Below are 20,902 nucleotides of genomic sequence, written 5' to 3'. Positions count from 1 at the left end.
ATTCCAGGTTCAAGACAGAGTCCTCCTCAAGAAGTGGACAAATGCATAAATGACAACAATAGAGGTGGACGTGAGATGGGTACAATAAAATGCTACCTGAAGACAGAGGAGCAGCTGTGGAGCCACGACCACACGAGGAAGGCTGGAAAGGGAAGTGGTTTGTGGGGGAACATGATGAGTTTGGTTTGGGACCTATTTACGACCTGGTAGGGCTTCTACATGTCTTATATTTATGTGTATCAGCTCCATCTTTTTCCTGTTCCCCCTTCTGCTTCAATCTTGCCGTCAAGTTTAAATCTCTCTTGAAGAATGGAAACAATAACTTGGTTTTCTTTGATCTGCCCTCACAAACCAAGCAAAATGCCTTACACATAGAAGATACTTAATAGATGTTGAATGGATGGGTGGATGGATGGATGGGTGGATGGATATTCAAATGTTCTTGAGCAGGGGGGTTACCTTTGCTTCTTGGAGTTCCTTAGAGCAAAGTGGGACAGGACAGGAGAGCAGAGGTTGGAAAGAGTTGGGATCTTATGGGGACAACAAACAGACAGATGTAAGAGGTCAGAAAGAAGAGTTGGCAGAACATAAAAATAAGTTGTGTTTCGAGAAGTAAGGAAAAAGAGTCAAGATGGCTAGACGGTCTACTTGGTGTGCAAATAGCAAAGTAGTTTTATATTTAAAAACTGTGAAATTAAAGTTTAACCCCATATTACTCAGTCATAAAAAGAAACGAAATTGAGCTATTTGTAATGAGGTGGATAGACCTAGAGTCTGTCATACAGAGTGAAGTAAGTCAGAAAGAGAAAGACAAATACCGTATGCTAACACATATATATGGAATTTAAGGAAAAAAAAATGTCATGAAGAACCTAGGGGTAAAACAGGAATAAAGACACAGACCTAGTAGAGAATGGACTTGAGGATATGGGGAGGGGAAAGGGTAAGCTGTGACAAAGCGAGAGAGTGGCATGGACATATATACACTACCAAACGTAAGGTAGATAGCTAGTGGGAAGCAGCCGCATAGCACAGGGAGATCAGCTCGGTGCTTTGTGACCGCCTGGAGGGGTGGGATAGGGAGGGTGGGAGGGAGGGAGACGCAAGAGGGAAGAGATATGGGAACATGTGTGTATGTGTGACTGATTCATTTTGTTGTAGAGCGGAAGCTAGCACACCATTGTGGGGCAATTATACTCCAATAAAGATGTTAGAAAAAAAAAAAGTCTATAATAAATTTTGAGTTGATTTTCCTGTATGGTGTAAAAAAAAAAAAAAAAAGTTTAACCCCAAATGACACAGAATTATATTGCTCCTAACATCACGTTAAAAGCCATTCCAGCTTGTTTGGACCTGTCTCTGACTGCTTGGCCTGGTGCAGTCATTTTTATTGCTCTAGATGGCATCTGTTTTCATTATCAAAGCAGGGACTTCCTGCCACGTCATCTTGAAGTCCAATCTCACTTGCACGACGTGCTGCTTTGTAATTAAATTAAAATCAGAGGATGTTTTGGATTAGAGGAATCTTCCTTCAACCAGACCCAAGGTTAGTAAGAGAGTGTGACCTGTCTGGGATCGAATTCCCTAATCCAAAACATCCGGAATAGTTCACTGGATTAATCTGCAACTCACTGGGAGGTTTTGGGTCCAATTGCTAAAGGTTTTCTGTCTGTTTCCATTACTCTTTTCAAGTCAGGTCAATATGCATTTATTCAGCTCTCTTATTGAAAATGATAGGAAAAGTATTACTGAGTCCCAAGAATAAAGAAAATGGCAGATAAAATGCAAGGAAAGGAAGAAAAGTAATGAGTGAATAAATAAGTTCACTCATGAATACAGAATTTATTCATGAATAAGTAAATTCATTCATCCAACAAATGAACTTACAGAGTTCTTATTTGTACCAGGCACTGAGCTAGGTAAGTGCTGTGCAATAGAGAGAGAAATATAAGCTACTGGTTCTGTTCCCCAGGAGTTTAGGATTTGTTTTATTTTTAATAAAAAAAAATTGCCATTGGACAGTTTAAATTCAATTATATTGGTGTTTTAATCCAATCAAAAACTTCACAAAGAAATAACCTTGAACAATTTCTTTGAACATTCTGTGAGGGAAAAGGCTAACGACATCACACTGCACCACTGGATAGGATGTGTGTGTTTGGGTTGGATTGAATCCCAGGGCCCCTAGCCAGTAGGCTACAGGAAGAGAATTTTTTAAATCTATTTTACTGGCTATAGAAAATAATCCTCGGTACAGAGTATCAGGCACACTTTTTGCTTTGAGCATTGCCATGAGTCTATGTAGCTTTAGAAGGAATGACCTTTAGCAAAAACTAATTGACAGGGACTTCCCTGGTAGCACAGTGGTTAGGAATCCACCTGCCAATGCAGGCGACACAGGTTTGAGCCCTGGTCCGGGAAGATCCCACATGCCGCGGCGCAACTAAGCCCGTGAGCCACAACAACTGAGCCTGTGCTCTAGAGCCCGTGAGCCACAACTACTGAAGCCCCCGCGCCTAGGGCCCGTGCTCCACAACAAGAGAAGCCACCGCAATGAGAAGCCCGCACGCCACAACGAAGAGTAGTCCCCGCTCACTGCAACTACAGAAAGCCTGCGTGCAGCAACGAAGACCCAATGAGGCCAAATAAATAAATAAACTACTTAACAAGTAGGACCAAATATTCTTATAGTTTTGAAACACACTGAGAAAATTTCCACTTAATCCATCTATGCCCCAACCTTGGCTCCTTGTCGGTCAAACTGTAGTTCTTCAAAATTCAATGAAAGAAGGTATGGAAAGCAACAGAAATGCCATAACAGAGTGTTACTGAAAAGGTTTAGGGAGATGAGGCTGATGAACATTCATCCAGAAAGAACAGTCATGACATGGATGGCATCTGAGGGCTATTCCCCAAGCCCCTGTGTCTTAGCTAGTTTGGGCTGCTATAACAAAGTACCACAGAGTTCGGCGGGGGTGGGAGCTTATAAACAACAGAAGTGTATTTCTCACAGTTCTGAAGGCTGGAAGTCTGAGAACAGGGTGCCAGCCTGGTCAGGTTCTGGTGAGAACGCTCTTCTGGTTGGCAGACTGTCAAACCCCCATTGTGTCCCCACGTGGTGGAAAGAGAGGGAGAGAGCTCTCTGGGGTCCCTTTTATAAAGGCACTAATCACTGCCCAAAGGCCCCATCTCCTAAAACCATCACATTGAGGGTTAGAATTTCAAAGTATGAATTTGGGAGAGACATTCAGTCGATTGAACCCCCCTCATTTCCTCCTGTTCCCACTAAAACCTAAGCTCCATGAAGGCAAGGACTTTGTTTGTCCTTGTTTTCTATTGTGTCTCCAGTGCTGAACAATGAATAGTACAGGGAGGGACTCCATTAGTATCTGCAGGGTGAATGAATGAGTCAGCTCTGCAATCACCTCCAATGATGCATCCTGAGGACTCTCAGGAAGAGAAAGCACAGGACACTGGCCCCAGATAACTGAGGTGCACATCAAAGGAATGATTTCAGCGAGCCCAGACTCTTGATCTTCCCAGACATACTTGAGATGTCTGGTTTTCTTTAATTAACAGTAATCTTTTCATGTTCCGACTACCTGTTCTTTGTTGCAAAAACTCCTATATATCCTGGCTCCTCCATTACCTCTTCAGAGCAGTTTCCCAGAGTTATCTGAGAGGCTGTGTCCCCGGCTTAATTCCTCGGTTTTTTGGCCATCCTGCACGGCTTGCAGGATCTTAGTTCCCTTACCAGGGATTGAACCCGCACCCTCAGCAGTGAAAGCTTGGAGTCCTAACTACTGGACCACCAGGGAATTCCCAAGTCCTCAGTTTTGTCTGCCAAATAGAATACAATTCTCAGCTTTTAGGTTGCGTATTTATTTCAGTCGACATAGTCAAGTTTTCTGAAAGGCACTAAGACCCTCACATCGTCCCCCAGACCCCCTTCCATCCTATCATCCTCACACACTACCTGCTCTACTACCATCTCCACTGAACCTCTATGATGAGGCCAGAGTGTAGAAAGGACAGCACTTCCCTTCCCACCCTGCCATCAACCCCATAAAAGGGAGGGGAGAGAGGGGGAGCCTGAGCAGTGATGTGGCCTCAGCATCAATCTTCTTCAAATTGTTGGAGAGGGCTTCCCTGGTGGCGCAGTGGTTAAGAATCCGCCGGCCAACGCAGGGGACAGGAGCTCGAGCCCAGGTCCAGGAAGATCCCACATGCCACAGAGCAACTAAGCCTGTGCGCCACAACTACTGAGCCTGCGCTCTAGAGCCTGTGAGCCACAACTACTGAGCCCACATGCTGCAACTACTGAAGCCCGTGTGCCTAGAGCCCGTGCTCCACAACAAGAGAAGCCACGCCAATGAGAAGCCCACGCACCGCAAAGAAGAGTAGCCCCTGCTCGCCACAACTAGAGAAAGCCCGTGCACAGCAACGAAGACCCAATGCAGCCGAAAATAAATAAATAAATAAATAAATAAATAAAAACTTGTAAATTGTTGGAGAGGAAGACAAGGGTCTTGGTCCAATGTGGCACCAACACCAACACGTATCCTGACTTGGCCATCCTGACTGTGGGTATATTTGTGGGAAACACCTACCCAAAGGTGAACTGAAATTGTCACTGTCTTGGAACCCTTGGGATGTGTCTCTCTGCAGTGACATAGGGAGGGAGGGAGAAAGAGGGCGGACGCAGAGGCCAGCAGTGATGGAATATGACCTTGAGGAGAAATGAGGGCACTGGATTTCTAGGTAGGAGGAGCTTGTGCACAGTGATGTTGTTGGGAGAGGTATCCCTGGGAGTCTTTTCTAGAAGCTATGTTTGCACAGAATGCATAGCTTTTACTCTCCTTGTGTGTTTACTTAGAGGAAAGGCTGATGGAGTTTGAGGTGGAGCCGTGGTGGTGTTGGTGGTGGTGGGACTTGAGCCCTATTGAGAAGAACCTGAGTTCTCCCCTGAGACAATAGCAGGTACGAAATGAGATCATTACAAGCACTGCCAGGAAGCTCGGAGATATTCAGGGCAGCGGCCCGCGGAAAAGTCTGGAGTTTCTGCCTGGATTCCATTTGAACTGGGGCAGAAATGTAAAGATATAGCATTTGTTCCCATAGACTGATGTAGTGTAGAGCGTAACTTTTACGCATAGAAAAAAATAAAATGAAAAGTATAAGATATAAGACAGGGTGAAGGTTAAAAAAATTTCATGCTGATTAAGGGAAGAATCCAGATTTGTAAATAGGAAAAGAAGGCCTGTCAATTAAGTTAATAATGGAAGATAATTACAAATATTTTAAGAAGCTAGTGAAGCACAGTTGAGCAGTCGGGTGTGTGTGGTCAGGGAACAGGGAACGAAGAGAAAATCCTGACAGGAAAAAAATTCAGGAAGGAAACAACTAACTGTTGGAAAATGATTTCCACTCCTCATCTCAACTATTTGAGTTAAAAGAAGGTAAGACCCGTGAAAGACAACTACTTCCAAAGCAGTCATCCTCGGACATGCTTTGTATCGCAGATAACCCGGGTGGTACCAGGCTATCTTGAGAAGGTTCTGGCGTGTGATCTGGTCTGTTTGCAGTGAGTGGTGCTTTGTGCTCACCCTGCCCTTTTTACCCAGCTGCTTATAACGTGCAGAAAGTAAACCCTCAGAGAAACGGCCCCGCCGCCCAGCCCCTCTTCAGAGTCTATCGGATGAAGAGACGCAGAGCTCTGTTTTCTGCTGGCTGTGGTCACGCATGGCTGGAGGATTCATGGACAAGACCAACTGCTCCATCTGTATCTCAGAGTCACTGATTACCAAGAAAAGGACTCAGCCCAGAATCATGCAGAGGATAGAAAGTCCTCAGAGAGTGAGTCTGTTAGAGTAATCCGAACAATCAGAGCCATTCTTACCACATTCTGATTTCTCTGTTGCCCCTTTCAAATACAAGCCGTTCTCTAAGGCCCAAAGGGAACACTGTGAATGGTGCCTAAGATTTTTCATAATGTTAACATCTGAATGAAAGGACCAGATGTGACCTTAGAATGAAGGCAATGACCAGGGAGAAGGGCAGGGGTCAAGCGAATGCCCCAAATTTCAGGGATATTGATGTTTAAATATTTCTTTTTATTTTTACATGTTCACAGAATCTCAGATCTCAAACCGGAAAAGACCTTAGAGTTTATCCAGTCTGTCTTCCTGGCCAATGCAGGAATTATTTCTACCACCTTTTTAGTAGAGGAGCATCAGCCTCCTCTAGACACTTCTAGTCATTTCTTTGTGGGACAGCCTGTTCCGTTGTTGGGCAACTCTGATAGAAATTGCTTCTTCAGAGAGCCCCTAACTCTGATTCCCTCGTAACGTCTACCCAGGAGTGGTACTCATCTTCTTCCCCTTCCTCCATCCCTCTCACACCCTTACCCATCATATTCTTTCCCTTTTTTCCAGATGAAACAATTGCCCACGTGAATTTATTTCAAGACCTCCCGTCTTCCTAGTTACCCTCCTCTCACATCAATGAATGTGGTTTGTATTCACATTCCTTAAGATATGGTGCCCAAGACCAGCACTGTGCAATTTGACTATGGAATATGCGGGAGTGAGGGGCTATTACCCTTCCAATGTGGACATTCTTATGCTATTATCGGCACTTCGGATTGCATTAATCTTCATGGCTGCTACCTTTTCCTGTTGTTTTTTACTAAACGTCTAAGAAGCACAGCTTTTTTTTTTTTTAATTAAATTCAGTCTAACTATTCTCTCTCATTCTATCCAATCGATTTTTAAAGCCAAACATTAAGTTGAGAATCTGACTGCTTGAGATCTTTGTATGTATTGGAAAATACTGTCCTGGGAGAAGGGATGGAACTTAGGGTGGGACCTGCTCTGCAGCCAGCTTCCCCTTCCACTGCCCCCAAGTCTCTGGGCAGGAACCTCGGAGCACCCGTGACCCCTTCATCCCTCATGAGTCACCAAGTTACTCGGTCTTATCAGTTCTACCTCTAAGTACCTTCCTTGTCTGTTCCCACTGTTGCCCTCACATGAGGTTCAGGTTCTCACATGAAATACTGCAGGATCTTTCTGAAATGCAAGTCCCGTCAGGGATTCTCTGCTCAAAATGTTTCAACGGCTTTCTGGCTCCTCTAAGACAAAGTCGAAATCCCCTCATAGAGCTTACAGGTCCCTTTGCAAGTCCCCCTCCATGTGCACCTGCACCCCATCTTGACGTCCTCCCGCACATCCACGTGGAGTCTTTCCAATGTGCTCGCTGGTCCCCGAGGCGCTCGGCTCCTTTCTGCTTGGAGGTCTTTGCTCGTACGTGCCAGGCCGTACTCTGAACACTCTACACAAATTAACTCACTTCATCCTCACCACCACCCTCTGAAGTAGATAATATTACTCCCATTTTACAGACGGGGGAGCTCATATGTTAAGCATTTTGCCTGGTGTCACGCAGTTAATAAGTTGTAGAGCAGGATGAGTCCCGTGACCCGAAATGCCCCCCCTTTCTTCCTCCTGGGTGAACTTCTACCCATCTTTCAAGACAGTTCAAGCACTGGCTTTTCTGGGAAGTCTGCCTATGCCCTGAACTTAACCCCAGATAGCACTTATCGTTCTGGGATAATCGTTTGCTAAATGATCATCGCCCTCTAAGCAGCACATCCACGGAGATAGGCCCCTGTGCTTTCCTCACTGAGCCCCCAGAACCTATATTCTGTGCCGGGAATCTAATGAATGCTTTGATGAAAGGAATCATTAATGAATAAGTGAATTAACTACTTACAGGGTTCCTTCTGTAGTTGTAATATGGCATCATAGCCATTTACCAAATTGTTAATTTTGGGCCATCAGTTTTTCCTGTAATGCGTACAAAAATCTGGCCAAAGCTTAATTGTAGATCAATTCTTAATTTTCTTAAGAAAGAATTAAGGAGGGCTTCCCTGGTGGCGCAGTGGTTGAGAGTCCGCCTGCCGATGCAGGGGACACGGGTTCGTGCCCCGGTCCGGGAGGATCCCACATGCCGCGGAGCGGCTGGGCCCGTGAGCCATGGCCGCTGAGCCTGCGCGTCCGGAGCCTGTGCCCCGCAACGGGAGAGACCACAACAGTGAGAGGGCCCGCATACCGCAAAAAAAAAAAAAAAAAAAAAAAGAATTAAAGAATTAAAAAATTCTTAATTTTCTCCTGAAATTCAGATCAGTTTAAATATTTCCGTTTAAATATTTATTTAAATATTCAGATCAGTTGTCCTGGCTTTGTCTAAGAGCAGTACTGCTTTCTGAAGTGCTCTGGAATTACTTAAAAACGCACAGCGGCAGTATGTTTTAAAACTACCAACCCCAGTATGCTCTTTGCTCAGGTGTCCTTTGAGTTCATCCCCTTGAGGATGCGAGTTAGTCTGTAAGGGAATCGAGCAGAGGAGACTCAGGAGCACCAGCTTGCCGCACGTGCAGTCAGACGGGCAATGAGCGAGAGAGGAGCAGTGGGCCCGGAGAGAAATACGCCTGAGCCTTTTCTACACACAATATTCACCACGAGAAGACAAATACTGACGATCAGATAAGCATGAGAAGCCACAAAGGGGAGGTGGGATAGCCTTCCTGGCCTCCCTACGCAAACATCACCGAAGGATCTCATGTTCGTACCGCGCTCACCGCCTTTCCTTATTTTCTGCATTCTCCATGCTCTGGCATCTAGGGCCTCGGGTGTGGCAGGTGAGCAGAGGGGAAGACTGCCCTCCGGGGGCCAGCAGATTCTTAGAAATAACACACAGGTGCAGCTTTCAGAGACAAATCAGCTAATCCAAAGCACACACCCCAGTGACGTCCTTTGCCAAGCTTTCGCACATCAAACCAACATTCCTCCACCTTAATCAACCCGGCGCGCCGGGGACCAGACAACTCAACAAAGGCTCTGGCAGGTGCTTTCCTCTCACTCCTTCTGCCTTCTGACCGGCTCTGGTGCTTCCCAGCTGGGTCCTGTGTGGGGAACCAGGCCTCCTACTTCTAGGGATCTGTGAGTGTAAAAACTTCTTCCTTCATGACAGCGTTTCATGTCTGCGTGTCCTACCATCCCTGATTAAAACTAAGTCCAGGTACATTTAAAAACATATACTAGTCTATTTCATGTAATAGGATTCTTTTTCTTGAACTTCCTACAAACTTTTGGTATGTAACTAGACATCATCATTATCATCTTATAGATAAGAAAGGGAGGGAATTCCCTGTTGGTTCAGTGGTTAGGACTCTGCGCTTCCACTGCAGGGGGCAAGGGTTCCAACCAGGTCAGGGAAGTAAGATCCTGAAAGCCACTCTGCAGGGAGAAAGAAAGAGAGAAAGAGAGAAAGAGAGAAAGAGGGAGGGAGGGAGGGGGGAGGGAGGGAGGAAGGAAGGAAGGAAGGAAGGAAGGGAAACAAAATGAATTTAAGTGACTTATCCCAGGTCACACGAAAAATTAACGGCCAAGTCGGGATTTAAACACAGGTTTTGGGCTAGTACTAAAGGCTGAACATTTCCTCAAAAGTTCTATAGACGACCATACAAAGTTATAAATATGTTCTCTTGTGAGCCTCAGTTAATTTGTCTGTAAAATGGGGACTACAGAATACCATCTTTTGGATAAATATGATAATATATGTGAAAGCACTTTGTAAAATGCAAATGTTATTCAAATCAGTATATTAAATTGTTTGTCACAAAGTTTTTCCCAGTTCTCAGGGCCAGGAATACTCCTGGAAACCTTTGTCCTTTTTTGACTGTCCAGAGCACAAACACGTCCTAGGTCTGGTGAAGCTCTATCCCCTACCATGGAGCCCAGAGGGGGCCTTTTCTCCCCATTTCTGCAGATGCAACATGTGATTGACACAAGGAACCGTCCCACATCTGTGGTGAGAAACTGACTTCTAAACAAAGTGTGGTCTTGCCTTATGAGGTACAGCAAATCCTTACCTGTAGGATAAGCATAAACTGTAGTCCAAAGAGCACAATAGCATTTGCTTTGTTATAAATATCACATAAGACATGCAACAAGGCGTCAGAGGCATCCTTCTATTAGGTTTTGGATTCCAGGAAGCAGCTACTGCAGTCCTGGCTGGAAAAAAATAGATGGAGCAAAAGTAATGGTCACCTTCCTACTGTTGAGATGTGAGCTCTCCAGGCATTGAAATCTCTATTTATTGGAATGACTGCTACCCTTTATGGTGCATGTCTCTGTGTCTGGCACTGTATAAGGCACTTTGCCTGCGTTATCTCATTTCATCACCATTTCACAGGTAAGAAAATTGAAGCACAGGGAGATTAACACCCTTAGTAAATGGTGAGTCCATCAGACTCGAAGTCCAAGCTTTATACAGAATTTCTCACCTTTTAACGTGCATGGGGGACACCTGGAGATGTTGTTAAAGTGCAGATTCTGATTCTATGGGTCTGTGGTGGGGCCTGAGAGTGTGCATGTCTAGCAAGCTCCCAAGTGATACAGACGCTGCTGGTCTGAGGACCACACTTCAAGAAGCAAAGCTCTAAATCGTCCTGATCTTCAAAAAGTGCTTCTTGAATCTCATCATAAAAAACACTCATGGTGGGCTTCCCTGGTGGCACAGTGGTTAAGGATCTGCCTGCCAATGCAGGGGACACTGGGTCGATCCCTGGTCCGGGAAGATCCCACATGCCGTGGAGCAACTAAGCCCGTGTGCCACAACTACTGAGCCTGCACTCTAGAGCCCGCAAGCCACAACTACTGAGACCGAGTGCCACAACTACTGAAGCTCGCGTGCCTAGAGCCTGTGCTCTGCAACAACAGAAGCCACCGCAATGAGAAGCCCACGCACCGCAAAGAAAAGTAGCCCCCGCTTGCCTCAACTAGAGAAAAGCCCACGCACAACAACAAAAACCCAATGCAGCCAAAAATAAAAATAAATAAATAAATTTATAAAAAAAAAAACAACACAACACTCATGGCTCTTCTCCTAAGCACTTCCCTAGGGCTTCTCCCTTTGCCAGAGCTTGGTGACATGAGAGGAGAGTCCCTATGCATCTATTAAAGGCTGATTTCTTCTTCCATTTGTTCAACCCACAAACCTTTATTGAGAGCCTGCCTGGAGCCAGCCATAATGGTGGGTGCTGAGGATACCAGGATAAGTAAGATAAGGTCCTGGCCTGTAAGAGAGGAGCTACTGATGGACACAGGCTGTCCCGAAAACCTCTGAACACCCTGCAGCAGACTGACTTGGGACCAGGTCCACTTGTGGGCTGCCTGGGCTCTGGCACCATCCTCACCGCCACAAGGTGTGGGCATGTTTCAGCATGTGGGTCCAATCCTCTTGGCACAGAGACAACTTTCTGGCGGCTCCTCCTGTCCAGAATCTACTTGGAAAATACAATTCACCTACCTTGGGTCATTGATTGTGTCAGTAAACATAAAACTATGCCATTTTTTGTTAGGATAAAAACACATCAAATGTTTCTTATACTTATTTTGGGGGTGAGAACCGCCAAAGACAGAACTTGAGTTTTTCCATCCACTTTTATTTTTTATTTTATTTTTTTTTCGGTATGCAGGCCCCTCACTGTTGTGGCCTCTCCCGTTGCGGAGCACAGGCTCCGGACGCGCAGGCTCAGCGGCCATGGCTCACGGGCCCAGCCGCTCCGCGGCATGTGGGATCTTCCCGGACCGGGGCACGAACCCGCGTCCCCTGCATCGGCAGGCGGACTCTCAACCGCTGCGCCACCAGGGAAGCCCTCCATACACTTTTAGATAACTATATACGCATTTGGAACACAGCAAGAAAATAAAACTAAATTAAAATTAACCTTAGGCTTATTTAATGAAATTAAGTCTCAGAAAGCACTGAGAATCTTAGCAAATGGACACCTGTCCTGAGATTAAAGGTAAATGCCTTCCAAGCGTACACAGATCCATCAAATGTGTTATTTTGAAAATATTTTCGAAGCATCTAAATTACTCAAGCCAATTTTCACTGTTATTTCATTGTGGACTAAGGCACACATTTCAACCAGGAAGAAATCTAAGGTTATGACATCAGGGCTTCCCTGGTGGCGCAGTGGTTGAGAGTCCGCCTGCCGATACAGGGGACACGGGTTCGTGTCCTGGTCCGGGAAGATCCCACATGCCGTGGAGCGGCTGGGCCCATGAGCCATGGCCGCTGAGCCTGTGCATCCGGAGCCTGTGCTCCGCAACAGGAGAGGCCACAACAGTGAGGGGCCCGCGTACTGCAAAAAATAATAATAATAAAAAAATAAAGTTATAACATCAGATGGCGCCAAACTATCCCCTATGTGAGAATAAACACCCACAGAAACCCTTTTCTTTAGCAAATGCCATTCCTTTCCCCCATCCTTATGGCCTGGCTGTTAAGGGGATGGGGAGACAGGTGAAGGGTAGGCAGGTGAGGAGCGGTCCACACTCCTACACGCAGCCAGCATCCTGTGACCGCCGGCTTCCACAGTAGTGTTTAGCTCCATTCCACCGAAACCCTGGCACACTCACTTGAGTCATATGGTCATTTAGGTCATTCAGACCTATCTCCACACAGATGCAGATAAGATTCTATACTGTCAGGAACCAGGAAGCCAGCAAGATAATAGATAATGGGAGGGGGAGAAAAGGGCTATCAGGATCAATTACGTTAGAGGAGCCTCTTACAGCCAGCTTTTTTTTTTTTTTTTTTTTTTTTTTTTTGGCCGCACCCGAAGGGCATGCGTGATCTTGGGATCTTAGTTGCCCTGACCAGGGATCAAATCTGCATCTCCTGCAGTGGAAGCGCAGATTCTCAGCCACTGGACCACCAGGGAAGTCCCACAGCCATCATTCTGTAGTGAACCTCTACTTCGAGGTGGTCAAGGACTGTAAAGTTCTTGAGAGAACTTCAAGTAGAAACATACCTTAAGGGACTCCTGGCCTCCAGCTCTCTCAATTTATGGAGGAGGAAATTTATGAATGAGGCACAGAGAGTTTCATTACCAAGATCAAGATCGTGAGACTAGCTAATAAAAGAGTCAGAACTTGAAGCTCAGTCAGCTGGATTGCTGTCCAGTGATCTTCCTTTTTCCTGCCTGAGTACCCATCCTAAATCATTCCTCAACACCCCAGCCTTCATCCAGGAATACAATCTTGCCCTCATCACAAACGGTCTCCTCATTATTTTGTTCATTCAGTCATTTTGCAAATATGTATCCAGAGCCCATTGTGTGCTTGGAGCACAAGGAGAACATCACAGACCAGGTCCCTGCCCTCGAGGCGACCATGACTCAGCTTTACTCTCTCCTTGGAGCAATGCTTTCTGGATCCAGCCTTCCCCGTCAGAAATTACTGCTGCTCTCCCTGTGAGAGATGCTTTGCTTTCACAGTTAAAACTCTCTACTAACATCGAGAGGAGAGAAAAACAAAACACAACAAAACAAGAGACACAGCCTAGAGTGGCTATTGCATCTAAAGACAGTGAATTGCTTTTGAAATTGAGTCAAGAAGTTTTCAGTCCACAATGAGGATTGTATTACAAGTGTCCCTATGGTGTTGTCTTGAAATGGATTCCACAGAACTATAGTTGAAGGGGGCCTGTGTTTTTCACAAATGGAAATGCCCCTTGTCCAAAGAAATGCTGGCTTACATCAAATCTTTTAAGGTTGTAGTCACTACTAATGTAAATGGGTTCCTAAAAAACTGTAGCTATACTGGGTCATCTAAGAGGGTTAGTTAGCAACAAGAAGGTATGACTTTGACAGTGACGTTATGTAACCAGCAAGGAAAAAAAAATCTAGCAGTTTAAAAAGATTTTCTGTTTTTCTTTCTTAGAGGAGGCTTAATGTGGCCTAAGTCTAAGAAGATTTGTCTCAAATTGACGATGTTGGCTTAAATCGTTTATTATTTTAAAATGCGATATAACCATTTTCGTTCCTCTTTGGATTGTGGGTTCTTTTCTCAATTTGGAATCATTGTGACGTTTGAGAGCCTATTGGCATAGAGAGCTTCCCAACACCCCACTGTTGTGTTTTCAAACAGGAATAAAGGAAAAGCAACCAGCCTCGTCAGCAATGACTCCGTGTGAATGAGGACATCCAAACGGGTGAGTGTCCATTTCCTTTGGAAATATGAATCAGTGTTCCTGATGTTGAATATAGATTTCTGTAGCAACTTGTATCTTTGATAAAGATTTTGATTCAGGATGAAGAAAGTGGAGAGATTATGTTAAATGAATTTTACAACTTCTAATTGAAGCATTGTCAGTGGACAAGGTTTTCCAAATTACCTTTTGTGTGCAGGGTACACAGCAGACATAGAATACGTTATTTTTACTGTTGAGAAGCAAAATCAAAAGGGTCAAGTTTTAAGGGTGGAAGATTATTTGGACCACCAACACTATTTAGAAGCAAAATTTCTAACTCCATGTTTCCTAAGATGCATTTGGAAGCAGCTGTTGAAATCCTAACAGCAATCTACTTTGGAGCTAAGGTTGAACACCTATTTTTCACAATACCTGGGCTTCATTAAGGAATACAGAATGAAGGATAATAAGAAAAAAATATATATATATATCTAAAGGATGAGCTCAGTAAAGAACAAAGAAATACACTTAGCCACATGACATAACTTCTACCTGCTGTCTCAAGGTGGGAATGGGCCAAGAGGTCTGTGGAATGACAACCGTGTCCCCATAATACTCTTCTCCTTTAACAGTTTTCCCTGCACCTAGGGAAACCTTCTGTAGTAGAAGGAACAATTTTTTTTTTTAGAAGGAAAAATTTTGAAATATCCCAAAGTAAGTTTAGTAGCTGGGACTGAAGAGAGACCAGCATGGATTCCTCTAATGAGTGCTCAGGAAAGTCCATGTTATTTGGAGGCCTAACTGGGGTGTCCAAGCTTGAACACGTCCCTCGATTGTCATTAGAATCTCCTGGCTTTAAATAAGTATCCTCTCTTTATTCTTTGGCACGCACTGTGGACTAATAACGTGAATACTTGACACAAAATCCCATAAAATATGATGCTTTGGTAACTTCCTAGTTAAAATTTTATTTCATTTTCTTTACTGGGGCCAAAGTACAGTTTTGCAATTTGATTGTGAAAAGTCTGTATATTATCAAATACCAGGGTCAATTTTAAATATAATAAACCCACAACTTGGGGCAGATTTGTAGAAATAATCAAATAGGCAGAAAGCGGATACAGATAGTGATTCTTATAATGACATACGAGCCAACAGCCAATAATTGTGCCCCTGGAGGTATGCTGAGGTATGAAAATGCCCTTTTTCTTTTTTTTGAAGTATAGGTGATTTACAATATTATATTAGTTTCAGGTGTACAACATAATGATTCAATATTCGTATAGATTATACTGAAAATGTCTTTCTTTCCTCCTTCCTTCCTTCCTTGGCCACACCGCGCACGCTTCTGGGATATTAGTTCCCCAACCAGGGATCGAACCTGGGCCCTCAGCAGTGAAAGCACGGAGTCCAAACCACTGGACTGCCAGAGAATTCCCTGAAAATGCCTTTAAAATGTTTTCCCTCTTTAACATACATATGCTTGTAATAGTTCCTAACGTGCAAAACATTGAAAGCTTGTCTACATATATATTTTTAATAAAACAAAGTAGCAAAAAGGGAAAGATCATGGGTATTTTCTTTCACCTAAATACTTTTTAAAATTTTCTTGCTCAGCTATTTTATCACTAAATATGATTTTTTTTTTTTTCCGCTGTCGGTACACGGGCCTCTCACTGTTGTGGCCTCTCCTGTTGCGGAGCACAGGCTCCGGACACGCAGGCTCAGCGGCCATGGCTCACGGACCCAGCCGCTCCGCGGCATGTGGGATCTTCCCAGACCGGGGCACGAACCCGCGTCCCCTGCATCGGCAGGCGGACTCTCAACCACTGCGCCACCAGGGAAGCCCTAAATATGAGTTTTTAAAAAAAAAATGGAAACTCCTCTAAAAGCAGAATTCCTCCCTCTCTCAACACTACCCGTCTTCTCATATGCTTCTATCACTGTGAATATATATATATGAATATACATATGTGCGTGTATGGATTTTATGCTCAGATGGCCTGAGAAATACAGGAATTTAGAATAATGTGCGATCTGCTGATGGCACGTGTGTATAAATATGTAAGTATATATAATATATGTACAAATATAGTATATAATTCCTCCATGATGCAAGGCAAATTGAACTAGTTTGTGAAAGAAGCCAGTCACTTTCTTTGGAGTCTATTATTCGCTAGGTACTTTTCTAAAATACCCATAAAGTTAGTCCTCACTCTCCTTTGCCGTATAAAAGACCCCGTCCATCCTAGGCCCATCTTGGCACTTGGGTTAAGCACTCAGTTCACAGCCAACTGTATACAGCCACTTCAGCACAGTAAGGGGAAAAGCAACATTTTACTTCTACCCCAAACAAAGCTATTGTATTTACCTTCTACTTTGAAGATAATAAAGGGCTGTCGGCCATGGAAAGAACCCAACACCTTACCCGCGCAGTTCATCCACAGACCCTGGTAAACCCAAGTGGCCGTTATCACCAAGGATGCTCGGGTAGTTAGTTATTTTCCACTCACTAGACGCGGTGGCAGCGACGAGAGCGCCAAAGCCCCCGACGCCAAACACCAGAGCCGAGATCTGTGCCCTGGACATGTCGCTCAGGCGTCTCCAGGGACACTGTCCAGACAGATCGCTGCGGTGGTCTAGGCATGCAGCGGACACAACCCGCTTGGACCAGTGTTGCGGCAAGTTAATGCGGGCAGGTGACAATACTTCATGCTCGGGCGGCCTGAGGAAGGACCGGAACTTAGGATCAAGTCTGATTTACCGATGGCATTTTTAAGGTAGCCTAAGACGATCTTTCTAATTTCCTGCACGGATATTTACTAAAAGTTTGTAGATGGATTCTAAGGTTTTGAGTTCACAGATTTTTTTCCTGCCACATAGTTAATGTTTAATTTTCTGTTAGCCTGAAGCTTAATGAACCATGCAGGGACCAGATATTACAAAGTGCAAATTATACAGTAACAGTTAAGGCTTCTTTGACCCATTGCTTCACGCTTGTGTACTTCTGAATGTTTATATAAGTGGAATCATAGTTTAGGTTTCCTTCTGTAACCTATTTTTTCACACGTTATGTTTGTGAGATTCATCTGTGTTCAGGAATATAGCTATCGTTCATTAATTACTGTAGCTAAATATAGTATTTTATTAAACATGCTACAATTTATCTGTCTTCCTGGAGATGAATATGTATGTTGCTTCCCCCTCACCCTCTAACCCTTAATATCACTAATTGTAGCAGCTATAAACATTCTCACACGTTTCTCCTTGAGTACAGGTGCAAGTGCTTTTCCAAGGTAAATCCTAGAAAGAGAATTGCTAGGAAGGAGGAAATACCCATCTTCTATTTATAGATGATTTTAATTGCTCTAACGAGTATGTCGTCACAGCAGTACACAGTCCCGCTGCCAGAGGCTGTGTCTCCACCACGCTATTTCATAACACTTGGTATTGTGGTGTTCTCAGAATTGTTTTTTTCTTTTGTCCAGTCTGACGGGTGTCAAGGTACCACATTATGATTACTGCTTTGTACTTTCTGATTACCAATGAGGTTGAGCGTCTTTTTGTGGTTATGGACTCTTCGTGTTTTTGTCTACAAAGACGTTTGTAGTTTTTGCCCATTTTTTTCCACTGAGATGCTTGATTTTTAAATAAATTTATCTTTGGTTCTGTAATACTCTGGAGAGTAATCTTTTGTTGGTTATTTATGTTGGAAATAGCTTCCCCTAGTTTGTGGTCTTTATGGGCCATTTGATAAAGAGCCTTAATTTCAATGTAGTCATATTTATCAAGTTTTCCCTAAATGATTTGTGTCTTTGAGATCTTGATGACCTCGCCCTTGGCAGTGAAAGCACCGAGTCCTAACCACTGGACCGCCAGGGAATTCCCTCCGATTCAAAGTTTTAGCCTTCACATTTAAGTTCTTAAATCATCCAGAACTGATTTTTTGTGTGTGTTTTATGGTTTGCCATCTATTATAATTCATTTTTTTAAAACGGAAACCCATTTTTTCTGTCTTTACTGAATGTCCCTGGTTTCCCTGTTGATCTCTGATGTTACCTCCGTCGTGTCAGGTATCGATATTTGCATGGTCTGTGTTTGGGTTCTCTGCTCTGTTCCATCTACCTGCTTGTCTATTCCTGCACCAGTACAACACTTGCTTAATTACTCAAATGTTATAACTGTGTCTTGAGATCTTGCTGGTGTCTCTTACCTTGCTCTTCTTTTTTAAGAGTGTCTCGGACTTTTTTTTTTGTTTTTAGCTTTTTGCTGTGCCTTATGTATTTTAGAATAAGTGGAGTTACACACATACATACTTATTAGGATGCTTGTTAGAGGAAAGTGGAGAACATTATAAAATTGAGTCTTCCTGTCCATGAATGTCATATGTCTCTTCATTTTACCCATCTTTAATGTCTTTCAGTTACACACTCTAATTCATAAAGGCCTTGTTACATTTTTTTGCCAGATTTAAACTTAGGACTCACTCTAACATCTATTTTCTCTAACTTATGATTTCCTTTTTTTTTTTAATTTTTCTTTCTTTTTTTTTTTTTTTAATTTTTGGCTGCCTTGGGTCTTTGTCGCTGCACGCAGGCTTTTCTCTAGTTGTGGCGAGCGGGGGCTACTCTTCGTTGTGGTTCCCGGGTTTCTCATTGGGTGGCTTCTCTTGTTGAGAGCATGGGCTCTAGGCACGTGGGCTTCGGTAGTTGTGGCTCGCGAGCTCTAGAGCACAGGCTCAGTAGTTGTGGCGCACGAGCTTAGCTTTCTGTGGCATGTGGGATCTTCCCGGACCAGGGATCGAACCCGTGTCCCCTGCACTGGCAGGAGGATTCTTAATCACTGCACCACCAGGGAAGTCCCTAACATATTATTTCTTATTTTTTCTTGTATATACATATAGTTTTCCTTCTTTCTTGCATTTTTTGAGTTGAGTTTTTTTCCACACCTCAATTTTTCCATTCTATTAAATTGGAAGTTATACACTATTTGTATTGTTTAATAGTTGCTCTAGAAATGTTAATACATATCTAATTTAATATATAAAATTATTGTCTTTACTCTCCTTCTGAATAACACAGGACCTTAAAATGTTTAACATTAATAGCTCCTCTTCTGGTCTATGTTATTACTTTGTTATGTTGTTTGGTTTTTAGCCCCACAAATTGGATTTCTACCTCCACAAATGTTAACTCCACACCAAGTATTATTATTACTGTGTGCTGTCATTGTTTACCTTTTTTCTTTTTTGCTTGTTATTCCATTGTGCTTCTCAAACATTCCCTGTGAGTTTATTTTCTTCTTCCTAAAGTCTATTCTTTTTTTTATTTTAACAACTTTATTGGAGTATAATTGCTTTACAATGGTGTGTTAGTTTCTGCTTTATAACAAAGTGAATCAGCTATACATATACATATATCCCCATGTCTCTTCCCTCTTGCATTTAAAGTCTATTCTTGAGAAGTTTCTCTAGAAACAAAAGTGAGGGACCGTTGGTAGTTACCTCTCTCAGTTTTTGTGTGTCAGATAATATACTTACTCTATGCTTGCTTTTGGTAGATACTTTTGCTGGGTATACAGTTATAAGTAGACAGTTATTTTGACTCAGTACTTTGAAGTATAATTCCATTTTTTTTTTTTTTTTTTTTTGTTGTACACGGGCCTTTCACTGTTGTGGCCTCTCCCGTTGCGGAGCACAGGCTCCGGACGCGCAGGCTCAGCAGCCATGGCTCACGGGCCCAGCCACTCCGCAGCATGTGGGATCTTCCTGGACCAGGGCACGAACCCATGTCCCCTGCATCAGCAGGCGGACTCTCAACCACTGCGCCACCAGGGAAGCCCTATAATTCCATTTTGATTTGGCTTCCATCATTGCTGTTGAGAAATCAAGAGTCTGATTTGTCATTTCTTTGTAAATTAATCTGTGTTTTCTCTTTGGCTGGTTTTAAGATTGTCTTTGGTTTTGTCAGTTTCACTTTGATTTTCTAAATGTAGATTTTCTTTTTAAGTCTTTTCAGGGATTTACTAAACCTTTGAAACCGATAATTCATATCTTCTATCAGTTTGGGAAAACTATTAGTTCCTTTCCTCTCAAGATATTACCCTCTGTCCCTATCCTTTCTTTATCTCCTTCGTAACTCTGGTAAGAACTATTTTTAGTTTGTCCTATGGCTCAAACTCTCTTTAATATTTTTTTTTAATTTATTTATTTTATTTATTTATTTTTGGCTGTGTTGGGTCTTCGTTGCTGTGTGCGGGCTTTCTCTAGTTGCGGCGAGCGGGGGCTACTCTTCGTTGCAGTGCACAGGCTTCTCATTGCGGTGGCTTCTCTTGTTGTGGAGCACGGGCTCTAGGCGCACGGGCTCAGTAGTTGTGGCACGTGGACTCAGTAGTTGTGGCACGCAGGCTCAGTAGTTGTGGCTCGCGGGCTTTAGAGCGCAGGCTAAGTAGCTGTGGTGCACGGGCTTAGTTGCTCAGCGGCATGTGGGATCTTCCCGGACCAGGGCTCGAACCTGTGTCCCCTGCATTGGCAGGCGGATCCTTAACCACTGCGCCACCTGGGAAGCCCTCTTTAACATTTTTTATCTCTTTATTTCTCCATGCTGCATTCTGGGGATTTTTTCAGCTATATATTGATACATTAATTTTTTCTTCAGCTATGTATAATCTGCTGTTAACCCATCTAGAGTCTCTAATTTCTAAATTCCTTTTTTTTAATCTGTAGAAGTTCTACTTTATTTTTTTCAAATTTTTCTGTTTCTTTTTTTCTAATGTCTTGTTCTTTAGTCATAATTCAAATGCCCTATTTTATTAAGTATTAAAGATACTTATTTTATATTTTGTGTCTGATTATCTTCAT

At 43.4% G+C, this 20,902-nt stretch overlaps 1 protein-coding gene across 1 annotated transcript in view; it reads right to left on the bottom strand.

Moving 5' to 3' along the window:
* LOC307176614 (ATP-binding cassette sub-family C member 4-like) overlaps nucleotides 1–20,902 on the bottom strand; it is a gene marked incomplete at its 5' end in the record, with an annotated part of 194,488 nt that overhangs the window by 128,070 nt on the left and 45,516 nt on the right. Inside the window, 1 exon segment of the mRNA XM_079902944.1 lies at nucleotides 16,472–16,768. Coding sequence (XP_079759070.1) covers nucleotides 16,472–16,768 — 297 coding nt within the window.

This window comes from Stenella coeruleoalba (assembly GCF_951394435.1).
Source record: "Stenella coeruleoalba genome assembly, chromosome: 18".
In the NCBI taxonomy this organism is placed as follows: Eukaryota; Metazoa; Chordata; class Mammalia; order Artiodactyla; family Delphinidae; genus Stenella; species Stenella coeruleoalba.
The sequence above is the reverse complement of the archived record's forward strand: the minus strand, read 5'-3'. Positions and strand labels throughout refer to the sequence as shown.